Source organism: Vigna angularis, chromosome 3, assembly GCF_016808095.1.
Source record: "Vigna angularis cultivar LongXiaoDou No.4 chromosome 3, ASM1680809v1, whole genome shotgun sequence".
Taxonomy (NCBI): domain Eukaryota; kingdom Viridiplantae; phylum Streptophyta; class Magnoliopsida; order Fabales; family Fabaceae; genus Vigna; species Vigna angularis.
The window spans coordinates 2,400,074-2,415,091 of record NC_068972.1 but is presented as its reverse complement, the minus strand read 5'-3'; the positions used below and the strand labels follow the sequence as shown (position 1 = coordinate 2,415,091).

General features: G+C 29.8%; 2 protein-coding genes across 4 annotated transcripts; both read left to right on the top strand.

The window, feature by feature from the left end:
• The first annotated feature begins 3,985 nt into the window (after window positions 1-3,985).
• Window positions 3,986-7,030, top strand: LOC108325139 (caffeoylshikimate esterase). 2 transcript variants are annotated; one of them, XM_017558153.2, is made up of 8 exons: window positions 3,986-4,303; window positions 4,452-4,481; window positions 4,571-4,700; window positions 5,218-5,364; window positions 5,461-5,591; window positions 6,125-6,262; window positions 6,492-6,590; window positions 6,671-7,030. In XM_017558153.2, the coding sequence occupies exons 1-8, from the start codon at window positions 4,016-4,018 to the stop codon at window positions 6,878-6,880; spliced, it is 1,173 nt and encodes a 390-aa protein (XP_017413642.1). In that variant the 5' UTR covers window positions 3,986-4,015; the 3' UTR covers window positions 6,881-7,030. The 2 variants fall into 2 exon arrangements, with proteins under 2 accessions (XP_017413642.1, XP_052730784.1); XM_052874824.1 differs by lacking the exon at window positions 6,125-6,262.
• A 2,202-nt stretch (window positions 7,031-9,232) lies between these two features.
• On the top strand, window positions 9,233-13,762 carry LOC108326531 (uncharacterized). Of its 2 annotated transcripts, XM_052874822.1 has the most exons (7): window positions 9,233-9,387; window positions 9,875-10,007; window positions 10,106-10,209; window positions 10,821-10,853; window positions 11,740-11,911; window positions 12,016-12,156; window positions 13,113-13,762. In XM_052874822.1, the coding sequence occupies exons 1-7, from the start codon at window positions 9,338-9,340 to the stop codon at window positions 13,485-13,487; spliced, it is 1,008 nt and encodes a 335-aa protein (XP_052730782.1). In that variant the 5' UTR covers window positions 9,233-9,337; the 3' UTR covers window positions 13,488-13,762. The 2 variants fall into 2 exon arrangements, with proteins under 2 accessions (XP_052730782.1, XP_017415580.1); XM_017560091.2 differs by lacking the exon at window positions 10,821-10,853.
• Window positions 13,763-15,018: the final 1,256 nt, after the last annotated feature.

Here is a 15,018-nt window from a genome sequence, read left to right as displayed (position 1 = left end):
TATAATAAATTACGTTTCTTTTTTAACTGTTTTTATTTTTGAAAATTTTCCTCCTAAATTATTCAAAGTCAATTTGGGTATTTGCTACTCCATCCATATATGTTACTACAATCTTCAAACAAGCACACAGAGTAATAGGTAAAATATAGCAAGTGTTATTGTGAAAAAAAAGAAAAGAAAGAAAAGAAAAACATAATAATAATTGTTGCAACTTGTCTATAATTCTCATATTTCTTTACTTGAAAAAAAATTAAATTTTAAAAATTGTTAAACAACATATTACTAAATAGAGAAGTGAACGTAATTAATTCAAAAATATATATATAATAATGAAAATAAATGTTTTCAAGGAAATCTATTAGGTTTGAAAAGCAAATAACTGCAATTTTCCTTCTTAGGTTAAAATTGTAAATTCAAGCTGTTAAAATTCTTTACTTGTGTATTTTTTGACAATTAAAACTAAGTAATGGATAAAAACGGTTTGTGGAAAAATAATTTATTTCCGATGTTACATTGTGATATTTCATATAGGTTACTTTATGAGAAATTATTAAATAGTAATAATTTTAGAGATAAAAATTAAAAATTATTAGTCTTTAAAATATTCATTATTATATAATTAGGAGCGGGGCAAAATGTATAGAAATAAGAGAAAAAAGAAATTGGGGTGCAGAAAGAAGGCCCCAAAGATTTGTGAGCGTTTCTAACCATGATAGGTCTGGAAAGGGTGTTTCACCCTGCACTTCTACACCTCCAAAATTTTACAAAATGTTTAAATTATCCCGTAATTAAAAAGCTTTCAATATTTAAAAAAACGAAAAAGTAATCAAAGATTTTTTTTTAATGGTGTTAGTGTGCATATATATATATATATATATATATATATATATATATATATATATATATATATATATATATATATATATATATATATATATATATATATATATATATATATATATATATTCTTCTCTCCCATCTCATTTCCCTCTCTCACATCTTATAGAAATTTTTCATATTAATTTTACATACCAATTTTCTTTAAATAAATTTTAAAAAATAATACAATTTATTTTATAACAAAATTAAAAATTAACAGAGTAAATTAAACATTTATAATTAAATTATAAATTCAAAAACATAATCCAATAAACTTAAAAATTAAAACATCAAAAACATAATAATACTTAAAACTACATAATAATTTTTATAATTTTTTATATGAGTTTTAAATACATTTATATTTTTAATAAATTTAAAATGTTCATACAAATTGTTGTATATAAAATTATTTATTTAAACATTTATAAATAACATAATTAAACATTTTAAATTAATGTAATAAAGTTTTACATTCAAAATAAATAAACTTTTAAATTTTAAAATAATATAATAAAAGATTTAAAATAAACAAACTTTTATAATATGTATGCATCGCTTTACAACATTCATTATTTGAAAAAACAAACTTTTATATCTAATGAAACAGAAATTGAGAAATTGTAAAAATCATATGTATTAAAGAATTAAACAATACATTTAAGTAATGAAATGAAATACTAAATAATATATTAGAAGTTATATGCATCAGATTTCCAAAAGTAACAAAACTTTTACATTATCTAGGCATCGCATTTGCGATAAACAAATTTTTTTAAGACATCCGAGAAATTTTCCTTTCGGATTTTCATAAATGATTTATCCTGTATCGGATCTCGACATCCAATGTTGGATTTGCGGGTGTCCATAACCTGAAACAGATTCTTTAAAGAAACCTTTCAACCTCCCGTAGTAATCTCCCAGCAATGTCAACAAGCAACAATACCACCAACTACTCGGAAGCACGCCAAGTCTGTCTCCTTCGAAGCACCACCTCCAGCCTCGTGCTTAGCCTTCTTCCTCGAAACACCACCTCCAAGTTGCTGGAACACCTTAAACTCCTTCAATAAACCTTCTCAAATCTCTCTTAACTTTAAAGACCACACTCACTGATATAGAGTGGAGAGGAAAACACTTAATGAAATAGAATGGAGACAAACGAAAAAGAACAACAAATTATTAGATTTCAAATGAGGTGTAATTCAAATGGGGTGTAAAGGTGCATTTTTTTCCTGATAGGGAAAATGGGGTGTAAGATTTTAGTGATACACAAAATTTCTTAATAAACATAAAATTACTTAGATAATCACTTCATTAATTAGGGGTATTTTAAAAAATTGGAAGTATAGAATGAGAATGTTAGAGGTGCAGGGTGAAACACCCGTCTGGAAATACGCAGCCCATGCCTTGGTTTCACTGAGAGCAATTTGAAAATGGTCTCCATAAAAAGCCCAAAGTTTAGTTTCCCATATATCCTCTGTCGCTACCTATTCTATGTTCATAAGTTGATTCTCTTCTTTCTTCGTGTGTCTTTAATTAATGAGTTAAAACAATTTGGACCATTTGAGCAATTCTATTGAAGTTAATGAAAACATTGATAACAATACAACCAGATGATTTTTATTTTATCATAAGAAATAAAAATATCTTAAGAAGATGGAAGTGCCATTTCACATAATATTTTAACATTATCAATACAAGTGTAACTTTTCCTGGTTTTTATAAATTAACTTGTTTTTTTAATTAATTGTAAATGGCTGTAGTTAGCTTAAGACGATTACACTTATCTTGGCTTGCTGTTGTATTAGCTATAGGAGAATAAAGTTAATATTACTGGAAGATGGTGCAAACAATACATATACTTTTGTGATCAGTGTGGTGGGATATAAGATTGTGGTAAAAAACATGAATGAAATAAAAGGAAAAATATACTTTATTATATATAAATTTTTTACACTATTCTTTCATATTTTGTATTTTTTTCTTGAAACGATAAAAAATAAATTTATGACTGTTAAATGAATGAAAAAACATATCACTTTATCATTACTCAAGAGTAAAAAAAGTATACAATCCTCTCTCTTGTCAAAACATCGTTGGTTATTTCACACCTTTAACGTTCATTTCTCGTATCAAAACGTGAACAATAAAATAAGTTTTAATTTGATTTATATTCTTGAAATAATCAATCATAATTGTGAAATTGTTTCTCAATAAGTCAATGATTGCATAGTTTTAAATTTGGCAATGGTTATCAGCAGCTATCAATAATGAAGTCAAGGAAAAAACAATTCTATTTGATGGAAAAATTAATGAGAAAAGAAGAGTCGTATAGAACGTTTAAAAATTGAATTTTTCATTTGAGGGGAAGACATCTAACTCTAATCAAACTAGTAAAACAACAAAACTTCATTAGTGTTTTATGAAAGTGTTTAATTACCTATATTAAGCAAACTTGAAATGAAGATCAAGAAATTGAACCCTCCGTCAACTTTTGCCAACCTAAGAGAAGAACAAAATTTTCACTGGACATTTAAACCTAACAAATAGTCAACACCGTCAAAATGAATAAATCCATGATATTTACTTTTTTATTAAAATTTATTAATTTATCTGTGTTATAATATTTTGACATTTATTTTTCAAATATTTTCTAACATTCGTTTGTATGACAAAAAGTGTCCAAGGAATTGTGAACTTTGCAAATACAATTGGTAGTGACTTTGATCTTAAAATTCGTATTTTTTTTAATTACATCTGAATACAATTAAAAATATATTTTAGTTCGTTTAAATTAAATAATTCCAAAATAATTTAAATTATTAAATGTAGTTAAAATATATCTAAGTTAGTTTAAATTAAATCATTCCAAATCATTTTACAGAGTTTCTTACTCTGAATAAATTCAATGTAAACATTTATTGAAAAGGATACCTAAGTAAAAAGTTAAATTTTAAAAAAATCACAAGTGTTAGAAAAATTAACTTCTACATAAATTAACCATTAAAAAAGAAAATATTCAAACGTATTTTTATGGAGAAGGCATGTTTTTTTAATTAAAAGTAGTAAAACTTTGAAGTCAACGCTGATTAAAAACACTGTTGTCCTCTTGGCATATCGCACTAAGCAAGAAATCATGGAAATGTCCGAGGCACTCCGATTTCGATCACACAACTTCTCCCTCTTCCCACGTGCACCCATCTCTTCCACAGAGCACCCTCACAATTTGATGCCCATTTCACCAAAATTCAGTTCAAACACAAGGCTGTCGGTGACAACGGCGAAGAAAAAGTCAAGCATCGAAGGTGTGAGCGAAGAGTTGACCGCCATAGCCTCTCTGAACCTTGACTTCGCACCTTCGCGGAGACGGGTTCGTTCAGCTTTCACCGAGGTGCACCAGCAGCTGGACCATTTCTTGTTCAAGGTTAGTTCTTACTTACCAATTTGTCATCTTTGCAATAAAGCTTTGGTTGCCGCGGTTTCATCTTTCAGACTTTTGCCTTGTTAAAGAATCACTCATTCATTTTGATGTGTCAAACTCTTGCCCTGTTTGTCTTGGGTTGGCAAACTAGGCTGCTCCTGCTGGGATCAAAACTGAGGAAGTAAGCCTTTTCTGTTTTTGGCAAACAATCTCTATGTTCCTTTGTCCGTTTGGTGAAAAATATGATCAATTTCGTTACTTGTTTATTAGTGGTACGAAAGGAACTCCAGGGGATTGGAAATTTTCTGCAAAAGCTGGATGCCTGAATCTGGCGTTCCACTCAAGGCTGCTTTGTGTTTTTGTCATGGATATGGCAGCACTTGCACTTTTTTCTTTGAAGGTGGTTTGTCATAATTGCATGCCCTAAACCCTTAGATATGTTTTTATTCAGTCTAATGATAAAATAATGATAAAAAAAAAACTTGCAATTTAATACTACGAGTTTTAGTCTTTAGTTGAGGCAAGTGATGTATTATGATCAATGTAGCTGGTCTCATCTTTTGGGAGAAGTGAGTAAAGCTTTTGTTCTTGTTCTTGTACACTTGTAATGTAGTTGAGTATCTGTTTTACTTGCAGATTTTGTCCTGTTAAATGTTATGAGTTTTGCTTTGATCCCTTTAAATAGACAAAGCAAACAAAGATTAAAAGAGACTGTACAGGGGAGAAAAATATTGACGAGGACTAAATTACAACTTAAAAATTGTAAACAAAATAGAAAAGTCATGATTAGAGTGGTAAAAAATATAATTGATCCCAAGTAGCTAATTTGCCCTTTGTTGTTTGTTGTGCTATCAATTTTTTATCAAAGCTAGAAACTTGCCAAATGTAACAGGGAGAACATTTGATTTTTTATTTAGGTATTGCCAAAAGAATAGCTGCTTTTGGGTATGGTGTTTATGCTATGGACTATCCAGGTTTTGGTCTATCTGATGGCTTACACGGTTATATACCAGATTTTGATGATTTGGTTAATGCCGTTATAGAACATTATTCAAAAATCAAAGGTAAGACCTTTTTGCATCCATGATATGATATTGATCACTATTGTAATTTGTAATCTTTCATATGGGAAAATGCATGCATTATATTTCAATTGACAGACAGGCCTGAGGTGAGTGGGTTGCCTCGATATATTATGGGGCAGTCTATGGGTGGAGCAATTGCTCTTAAGGTACATTTGAAGGAACCAAACACTTGGGATGGAGTAATCCTTGTTGCACCAATGTGTAAAGTAAGCACATTCCTCTGTGTTGCAGTTCATGTCACCGACTTCATTAGTATAATTTTCATGTTCTTATTATATAGTTTGAGAGCGTTGAACTGTTTTATTCTTATCACGTCTTTGTCATCTCAAAGGTTCAGTTTTTGTTTTTCTCAAGGTTCTACCCTCAAAATTATATGTTGGCAATAAACGTCGGACATGACAAACATCACCCTCCAATGTGTGACTAATAGCTCCTAATTCAATAGGCACTGTCAATATTAGAAAGAGAAGAAAAATGTAATATGTATCACAGAGTTTTATGATCCGATTATGAGTGGATCTAGTTTTAAAGTTTGTTTTCCTTATCAATAATTTATGTTTGTGATTTTCTTTATAATTTGTATCTGATACATTCAATGGATTTTAAAAGTTAATGCTTGTCTAAAAATGGAAAGGAGTCCAAAATCAATCTATAGGAAAATGAAACAACCCGTTAGCCTTTCTTGAGAATATTTGAATATGTATCAGATAACCCGATTTATTCTTGTTTTGGTGCGAAGATCGCAGAGGGTATGCTACCGCCAACTGCAGTTTTGAAGGTATTAAGTATTCTGTCTAAAGTGATGCCAAAGGCAAAGCTGTTCCCACACAAAGATATATCTGAGCTAACTTTCCGAGAACCTCGCAAAAGAAAAGTGGTTGGTAATTTTTGTAAACCCCTAAATGTTCCATGCTTACAAGTTGAAATGGTCGTGACATGCACCCTTGCCTTAATTCTTATATAGTGATTTCAAGTGCATGAACTGATCCAAAGTATCTTCTATCATTGATTGTTGTGAACTTTGAAAAAACTTCATGCAGAACTAGTCACTAAAAGTTTGCACAACGGTACAAACTAATTATAGGACTTGATTCTTTCCTTTATAGGCTGGTTACAATGTTATTTCTTATGATGATCCAACACGATTGAAAACTGGCATGGAGCTTCTAAGTGCCACTCAAGAAATCGAGTTACAATTACACAAGGTGGTTAGTTTTTGCTTTTTTTTGTGTGCAGTAACTGTCATATAAATTGAGGACATTTATATGTATTGAGAGTAATGCAGGTTTCAGCTCCCTTATTGATTCTTCACGGGGCAGCAGATAAGGTGACAGATCCATTAGTGAGTCAATTTCTTTATGAGAAAGCTTCTAGCAAGGATAAGACACTGAAGATCTATGAAGGAGGTTACCACGGCATCTTGGAAGGAGAACCTGATGACAGAATTTCTGCTGTTCATAATGACATTATCTCATGGCTTGATTCTAGGTGCTAACTTGAATGAGGTTTATAGTGAGTTGTTTGTGAGAATATTTGTGAAATTAACAGTTCAGTGAGGAAAACAATAATATAAATTTTACACGAATATTCGTACACAATTTTTTGTGAATTATTTGAAATGAATTTGTTTGTCATTTCTTCAACTTTTTCATACTAAGCTGCTATTCTGTTGTCAAACAAATAGTGAATCTCAGATTGAATATTGTAGAGTTTAATGTAATTGCTTAACAAATTCAGAATTGTGTATTGGAGAGATTTATTCAAATTCGTACCAGTAAATTTTAAATTAAGACTATTTAAAATCTATAAAATATGCCATTTTCCTTTTTACATTGTTAATATGGAATATCTATTTATTTTGTTGATTACTAATCTCCATGGGACAGCAGATATCTGGTTGTAAAAAAATTTTCTAACCAATCTCACTTTATATGTTTTCTAAATTTTTCTCATTTTGTACAAGAATTACACGTTAAGTTCTGAAATGAGTTAAATGATAATGAGATCCAGTGTTTAAGGGTTTACTTGAGTTTTGATGTTACTCTCATTTCTATGATAGAAAATGGTACGAGTGTTTTCGACTCTCAAAACAGAATATTGAAAAGAAAATCTTAAAAAGACTATTAAGATTGAGAGAAAAGTGATTTCAACTCATATCTATTTTAAGAAGACTATAAAGTTTGAGAGAATTTAAAAATAATTTATATTGATCTATCTACTTAGTTATGATGTTTTATTTTTGGATTTATCGTGTGTTTTGCTTAAAAATATTTTGTTGTTGCTTTTAGTTTTAGATCAATTATGAACACTTGATCCTGGGGCTGTAATGTTGTTACTGATATTAGATAATTTTAATTTAAATGTTTCATTTCTTATAATCATTTCACCATTTTACTTTTAATGTTTGTGTTAACTTCTTACACTAATTTCTTCTTATTAATTATTTTTTTTAAGAAAATGGAACATTATTTTTCACAAACCTTCCATAAGAGTATTTGCATAAGTTATATATATTGAACACAAACAATATACTATATATTATATATTATGTATTATCTATAATTATATATAAAGAAGATACAACTCTTTTATGTCCTTTTTTATTTTTTCAATTTTATTTTCTTAATTACTACTTTTAAAATTTAAATAATTTTTATACTAAACAAACTAATTTTTTAAGTTTTATCATTTTAGTAACTATTTTTTCAATTCAAATAACTACTCATTAAAAATAATTATTTACACCTTTATCATTTTAGTAATTACTTTTCAAATTTAAATAAGTACTCATAATAAAAAATTTATTTACACAATATTACTTATAATAATTTTTTATTTTAATAACTAAAATTCATTTTATCTATAACTATATCTATAACAATATATATAAAAATGATACATTTTTTTATGTGCATGTTTACTTATTTTATTTTATTCTTAATAATATTATTATTAACTTATTTATTGAGGGTAATGGTATAAAATGTCATCACTTTCAATTTTATTATCTTTTTGTCCATTCATTTAATTGATTTATAATTTTTATATTTGGATAATATTTTTTATTAAAAATTATTATATTTTACTTAGTAATACTTTGTGGTTTGTTGTATTTTAAGATTTAGATTAAAATTTTTTAATACAATTTTAATATTATGTTTTAATATAATTTTAATCAATCACTTCATACTATGTGTCAATACAATTTTAAACTAATCTTATTATGTTTCAATATAATCATTATTTATTATATTCATTATATAATTATTAATTTTAATGAAATATTTAATTATTTATTATATACAAATATTGTTTAAAGATGTTACAAATAAATATATTAATTGATTATTTGATTTATAGTTGTTTTATATGGAATAATAAGAATAATATTTAAAGTTTAGTTCAAGTTAATATTATTGTTAAAAATTTATAGTTAACTTCAAATAAAATTTAAAATATTAATTATCAACTGGATTTATAAATAAATTTACTACAAAATTTTTATTTTTCAAACCATTCGATTGTGTTCCTTCCCAACAATAATATTTTCTCAAAATATTCTCTTCCCTTTCAAAAACGTTTTCATAATAATATTTCTATATTATCAAAATAACAATAATGTAATTCTTTCTATTGAGATTACTATACAAAAAAAAATTAAATTAATTCTACATACAATTATATTGTTTTAAAAATCAATTATAAATTTAGACTAAAATATTAAAAAACTTAAAATAAAATAAATTAAATTTAAATTTATTAACAGAATACAATATATTACACAGGATGTATAGGCCAGTGATTATTGCATTTCAACCTTTAAAAAAAATGTGAAAAAACCAATGCAGTAATAGGATGGATGAGAAAAGAAATATATTTGAAGGGCAGAGACATTTGTTGTTTCCATTGGTCTCACCCTACCACGGGCAGTGGTATCTAAGAAACAGGCACCATGTCACTTCTTAACCAGCTTTTTAACAGAGGCGTTTTGGGAACTCGATGGTGATTTCCGATTGTTTATATGATTTCACTTTTCTGATTCTCATAAAGCTACATGATTTAGGTTTTGGGATTTTCTATGTGACTGGATTTTACTTTCCTCAAACTAGTTTTGCAATTTTTTCTTCTTTTTTCATAAGCTTGCTCAAATTGTAATTGAAATGATATTTTTGTGTCAAATTCAATTTCAGTTTTGACTCCTTAGGGTTTATTTACTTTCTTGAAACATGTATTGTAAGATATTGAGGTATATCCAATGTGTATAGCCAGATATTGGGTTGTTGGGGAAAGGGACCTATTCAGATAAGGGCACGGATCCTTGGTTGATGTATCGTGTCTATGTCTGTCCTTGGTGTGATTGTGATTGTTCAAAAGGTTGCTTTGCACTTTGGATTTTAATGAATGTTCTATAGGTTGTTCACTGAACTATCTATCTATTACGAAGTACACCAGTGACCATTTGGCTTTTCGTTGTTTTTTCATCTTGTAGCAAAACATGCCTGAACCTCGCAATTTCACGCATTAAGCTGCTACAGAACAAAAGAGATGTGCAACTGAAACAAATGTGCAAGGAGATAAGCCAATTCTTGCAGGCTGGCCAAGAGGCAATTGCTAGAATCCGGGTAATCCTTGAAGGGTTGGTTAATAGTTGTTAGTTTCTGTCTGAATCTTTTCTCCCTGTGTTGTGACATGCCTTTGTAAAATGTGCTGATTTAAATAGGTGGAGCATATTATACGAGAACAAAATATATGGGCTGCATATGAAATCTTGGAGTTGTTCTGTGAATTTGTTCTTGCGCGTGTACCTATAATTGAGAACCAGAGGTAAGTCCTCGGGTCATTAGAGTACTTATTGGCACATCGCATACTGTCATGCTGTGTATTTTCTCCATGGTTAACGGACCTGAACTTTAGTACTCGTGCAAATCAGATTGTGATTTCCATGCTATTTTTCACAAATGTGAAATTGATCAATCTTTCTGAATCTTTCTGCTTCACTAAACTTTACCAGTGATATGCTTTTCTCGATACATTAGAAATCAGAAACAGGGAAAGTCTGTGTACACTATTGGTAGTTTTTTGGTGAATGTAACAGTGAAAAATATATTAGATGGCCTCTATTGTCAGTTGAAACCCAAGTATTTGTGATTTCATCGTTTTTGAATCTTCAAGGGGGGTAATATATATATTTTTGAACATAGTATTAGAATCTTATGATTTGCAATTTGAATCACAATTGGTATGACTTTGATATGATTTGGCTACTGGCGTAAAGAGATGAAGCTGGGGATGACTAAGAATATTATAAATTACGATACATGGATGAATCAATGCAATTCCATATCACCAATACAAAAGAAAAGAAACTAAAGGAGTACTACTAAACACATCCTTTTTTATTAATCTGATGTTTTAGTTTCATTCTTCTAAAACAGGGGTTCCGCATTGTCACTCACTCATTATCTATGGTATTTGGCTGTTCCCTTACTGTTTAAAGTCTTGTTAAATATAGGTTTCAAACACTCTGCTATATCTCGTGATTCTGTTGTGTGGGACTTTAGGTCCCTTTCTAGTTTAAAATTATTGGATTTAGCACTGCCCATTATTTAAGTGATGTATTTCAAGTTATTTTTTGTTATGTCACCAAACTTTACAATTTCATACAATTTATGAATCGATCAAATAAATAACAACAAAAACAGATTTCTCTAGGTGAGATTGGCTACTTAGATTACAAAATGCCATTCTGTTTGTTTTAAATAAATCTTTTATAATATTGTTTACCATGAGATCCATGCTGACCATTTTCTCCAATGTCCTTCTTGGTCTCTTGCTTTTCATGGGGCTAAAAACTGTATAATGTACTCTCCGCACTGGTGCTTTCAGTGACTTTTGTGAATATACTCTCTTCACTTGCACAATTTATGAATCATGATTAAAAAATTAGCATAACAATTTGCAATATAAATTGTGATTCAATGACCTTGTTTCTGAACTTAAATAGGGTACAATGTATGGTTTTAAACTTGGTTTAGCAAAATTGTTTTTTACATAACATTAGGGAGGAATAGTGTACTTTACCTATACTTGATAACTTTTTTTATATTTGTATGTGTTGTGTTAGTATATTGACCCTGTGCATACTGAAATATGTGGCACTTTAATATTTCTGAACCTTGAAATGAGACATGTTACTTATTAGCAACTAAATAAATAAATCATGTACGAAATCACTTTCAGAACAGAGACTATTCATTTTCATAACTGAATTGAGTTTACTAACAGTTGCGCCTTATACAATTTAAAGCAAAATATTTTTAGTCAAACTTGAAGCCTTCCTTCTCCACATGATAGGGAATGCCCCTCGGAATTGCGAGAAGCCATTGCAAGTATAATTTTTGCTGCTCCTAGATGTTCTGATGTACCAGACTTATTGCACATCAAGAACTTGTTTACCACTAAATATGGGAAAGAATTTGTCTCTGCAGCATCAGAACTTCGTCCTGATTCAGGCGTAAACCGCACGGTGATATATCTCTAATTGCAGCTTCTGAGTAGCAAACTGTTACAGCTTCTAAACAATTGCATAATATCATTAGTCCAGCTGTTCATCTGATATGGTTTTTTCAGATCATTGAAAAGCTTTCAGTTACTGCTCCATCTGGAGAGGTAAAACTCAAGGTCTTGAGGGAGATTGCTGAAGAATACAATATAGCATGGGATTCTTCTAAAACTGAGGCTGAATTTCGGAAAAATCATGAAGATCTTCTGGTAATTTTATCAGTAGATGCTTGTTTCTTCCTTCATTCTTTTACATTAAAAATATTATCTACTACTAGATTCATGACATGTCATTGACAATAGATAGCATCTATATAACTAATGAGCTCTCACTTGTGTAACTATAATGGTTTACTACCATATTTATCGCTGACACTGACCCCAGAAATTACTGAGAATTTAATCCTAATCTCAGGGTACTTTGGTCTTCGTGTGATTGTTCTACTATGAGCATGGGAAAGTGACTCTAGCTATTGAGAGTATTTGTCTTAAATCTCCTCACATCTTCTGTATATGTCAGATAGTTTAGGTTGTTTGTCGATTGTCTAACACAACCATCACCTTTTATATGGGCTGGGGACTATGTAAAGAACAGCAACAAGGACCAAGTGGGCAGGTTTATAAGTGAGATATTCCGTGAATGCAGGAGATCTCGAGGTTATCTGTTTTTCATCAATTTTTCAAATATTAATGTGTCTATTTTATTCCAGTTTCCTGGACTTTTCAAGTGTAGCTTGTTTAATGGTGAGTTTGGTGATTTCCTTCTCATAGACATGATACAGGACTAAAATTGTTTTCAGGGAGGGTCCATTTATTATCAGTGGTAGTCATAATTTCAGTTATTTAGTGAAATGATTCTCACCGCTTAACTCTGTCATCAATCAATGTGGGTCTACAGCGCCTTAGAGTTCCTTTGAGTTGTATACAACTCAAATGTACACGTTTATCTTAGAACTTGACATTTAGAAGCCTGTTTCCAGACAAGGGAAATCCAAATCTTGAATTCACTGACCTACGTATTATTTATAGATTTAAACTAAGTGTTGTGAACTAATATTCCAAGATTTTTGAAGTCATTATACTTTGTTGCCTACTTCTTTACTGTGGTCTCCGGAATTTATTCATCTTTTCTTGATTTTTATCATGATTTTCTCGTGTTACCTTAGGGAGGAGCAAAGCAAGTTAGTGCTGGAGTTACGCTTTCTCATACGCCCAGCAGAAATGGTTCTAATAATCCACCATCTCGTACTAAGGAACCTTCTAACAAGTCTGTGCATGATAAACAAGAATATAAACAACTTGAAGCTCCCAGCCTTTCTAACAATAATTCTGCATTGAATATTAATGAAATTGAACAGTCCCACAAAAATAATGATGTTCCCGCTGGAGATGCCCAAAGTGAGACAAGATTTCAATCTTCTGATGTACTGGAGAAGGCGCGTGCTGCCATTGCTTCTGCAGATCGTGCATCAGCAGCTGCTCGTGCTGCTGCTGCACTAGTCCAGAGTAGTTTTGCATCATTGAAGCTGGAAGGTAAATAAATCTTCAGTGATCGTAATAACGGAAAAGAAACGTTAGGAACTAAATGCGAAAGGAGAAAGTGATGTTCTTTATTGCGGAGGTGACAGCTTCATACGCTTGTTTCAAGTAATAAGAATTGTGCGGTATGCATTGTATATTCTTAATTTCGTATATGTGTATCATTGTAACTTAACGAAATACTGAAGGGTGCGAACTTTTCTAAATCTGCCCTTATTCTTGCTACAGCGAATAATTGTGTTCATTTTCAAAATTGTTATACATACTTATCATCTCAGACATGTTTTATTGCAGGGATGGGATAAACTTTTTGTAGTTGTGATACTTGTTAGGTGTTGTGGCCTTTTCAACCCAACCCAACATGTGCAAGTGTGATGAGACCTTCACGTGCGATTATATTTGACAGGATTGATTTTTTTATAACCGCTGGTTATCTGGTTATCATAAGTTATTATTTGAAGATGTGTGGGCTAAAATGAGTAGTCCGGGTTATATTCCAGTCTTTGTGTAATTTTTAATTCCAGCTGGTCTTATGGTGGGCTATTTGGGTTCACTTAAATTAATATAAAAATAATTTTAAATTAAAATTTTAAAGATAAATTATTTAACTTTTAAAATAAAGTCACTGTAATGAAATCGGTTTTAGTTTTTATAAAGAATTAGTTTAATATATTAATTATATAAAATGTATATGTTTTAATAAAGTAACATTATTTTTTAAAAAATTTAGAAATGTAACTTTTATTTTAAAAAATGAGCTGATGTATGGTTAAGTTGAATAGCAGGTTAAGTAGGCAAGTTCAAATTATTTTTAAGTTAGATTAATAATTTTTTTTTTCTATCTAGTCCAGTTTAAGTTTTGGGCTTTTTGATCAGGTTTTTCATCACTTTTGTGTATTTTTGTTTCAAGTGTATTTCTTCTTGTACCTATATATTTCTACCTGCAGGTTCATGGGATGTGTTAAAAGCAAAAATGCCCTTGGTCTCTGTCCTCTCCTTCTATGTTGTCACCACCACGGTCCTTTTTTTGTCGCCATTCTTCCAGTTGTCTTTTTTTGGTTATACATTTTCTACCTCTCACTTTCTTAACTTAAAAGATGTCAACATATCACACTGTATTTTAGTGGAAGTCCTTTTATTTTTCAATAATGACTTTCGGACTGTGTTAATTTAGAATTTTTTATGCAAAAAATGACTTGTGAATTGTCCAAAAGACACTCACAAATTACACAATTCAGAGGGTTTTTTTTTATTTAAAGAAATAGCCTTTTGATTGTACAATTTGAATTTTTTTTTTCAAATAAAATGATTTTTAAATTATGTAATTTGAAAACAAAAATGGACTTTTAAATTATACAATCTAAAAGTAAAAAGTGATTTTTGCATTGTATTAGTTAAAAGTAAAAATTGAGTTCTAGATTGTACAATCTAAAAGTTAAAAAAACTTCTACATTCCACTATTTCTGTTTGAGAGTCATTTTTTTTATAGATTAGAAGAGCAAAGTGAGCATTTTTCATAGGGGTGGTAAAAGG

Coding starts and splice junctions, on each gene's coding strand:
- LOC108325139 (XM_017558153.2), top strand. CDS start 4,016: ATGGAAATGTCCGAGGCACTCCGATTTCGATCACACAACTTCTCCCTC. Junction 4,482..4,570: donor CTGGGATCAAAACTGAGGAA/GTAAGCCTTTTC, acceptor CTTGTTTATTAG/TGGTACGAAAGGAACTCCAG. Junction 6,591..6,670: donor TCGAGTTACAATTACACAAG/GTGGTTAGTTTT, acceptor AGAGTAATGCAG/GTTTCAGCTCCCTTATTGAT.
- LOC108326531 (XM_052874822.1), top strand. CDS start 9,338: ATGTCACTTCTTAACCAGCTTTTTAACAGAGGCGTTTTGGGAACTCGA. Junction 9,388..9,874: donor GGCGTTTTGGGAACTCGATG/GTGATTTCCGAT, acceptor TTCATCTTGTAG/CAAAACATGCCTGAACCTCG. Junction 10,210..10,820: donor CCTATAATTGAGAACCAGAG/GTAAGTCCTCGG, acceptor CTTCTAAAACAG/GGGTTCCGCATTGTCACTCA.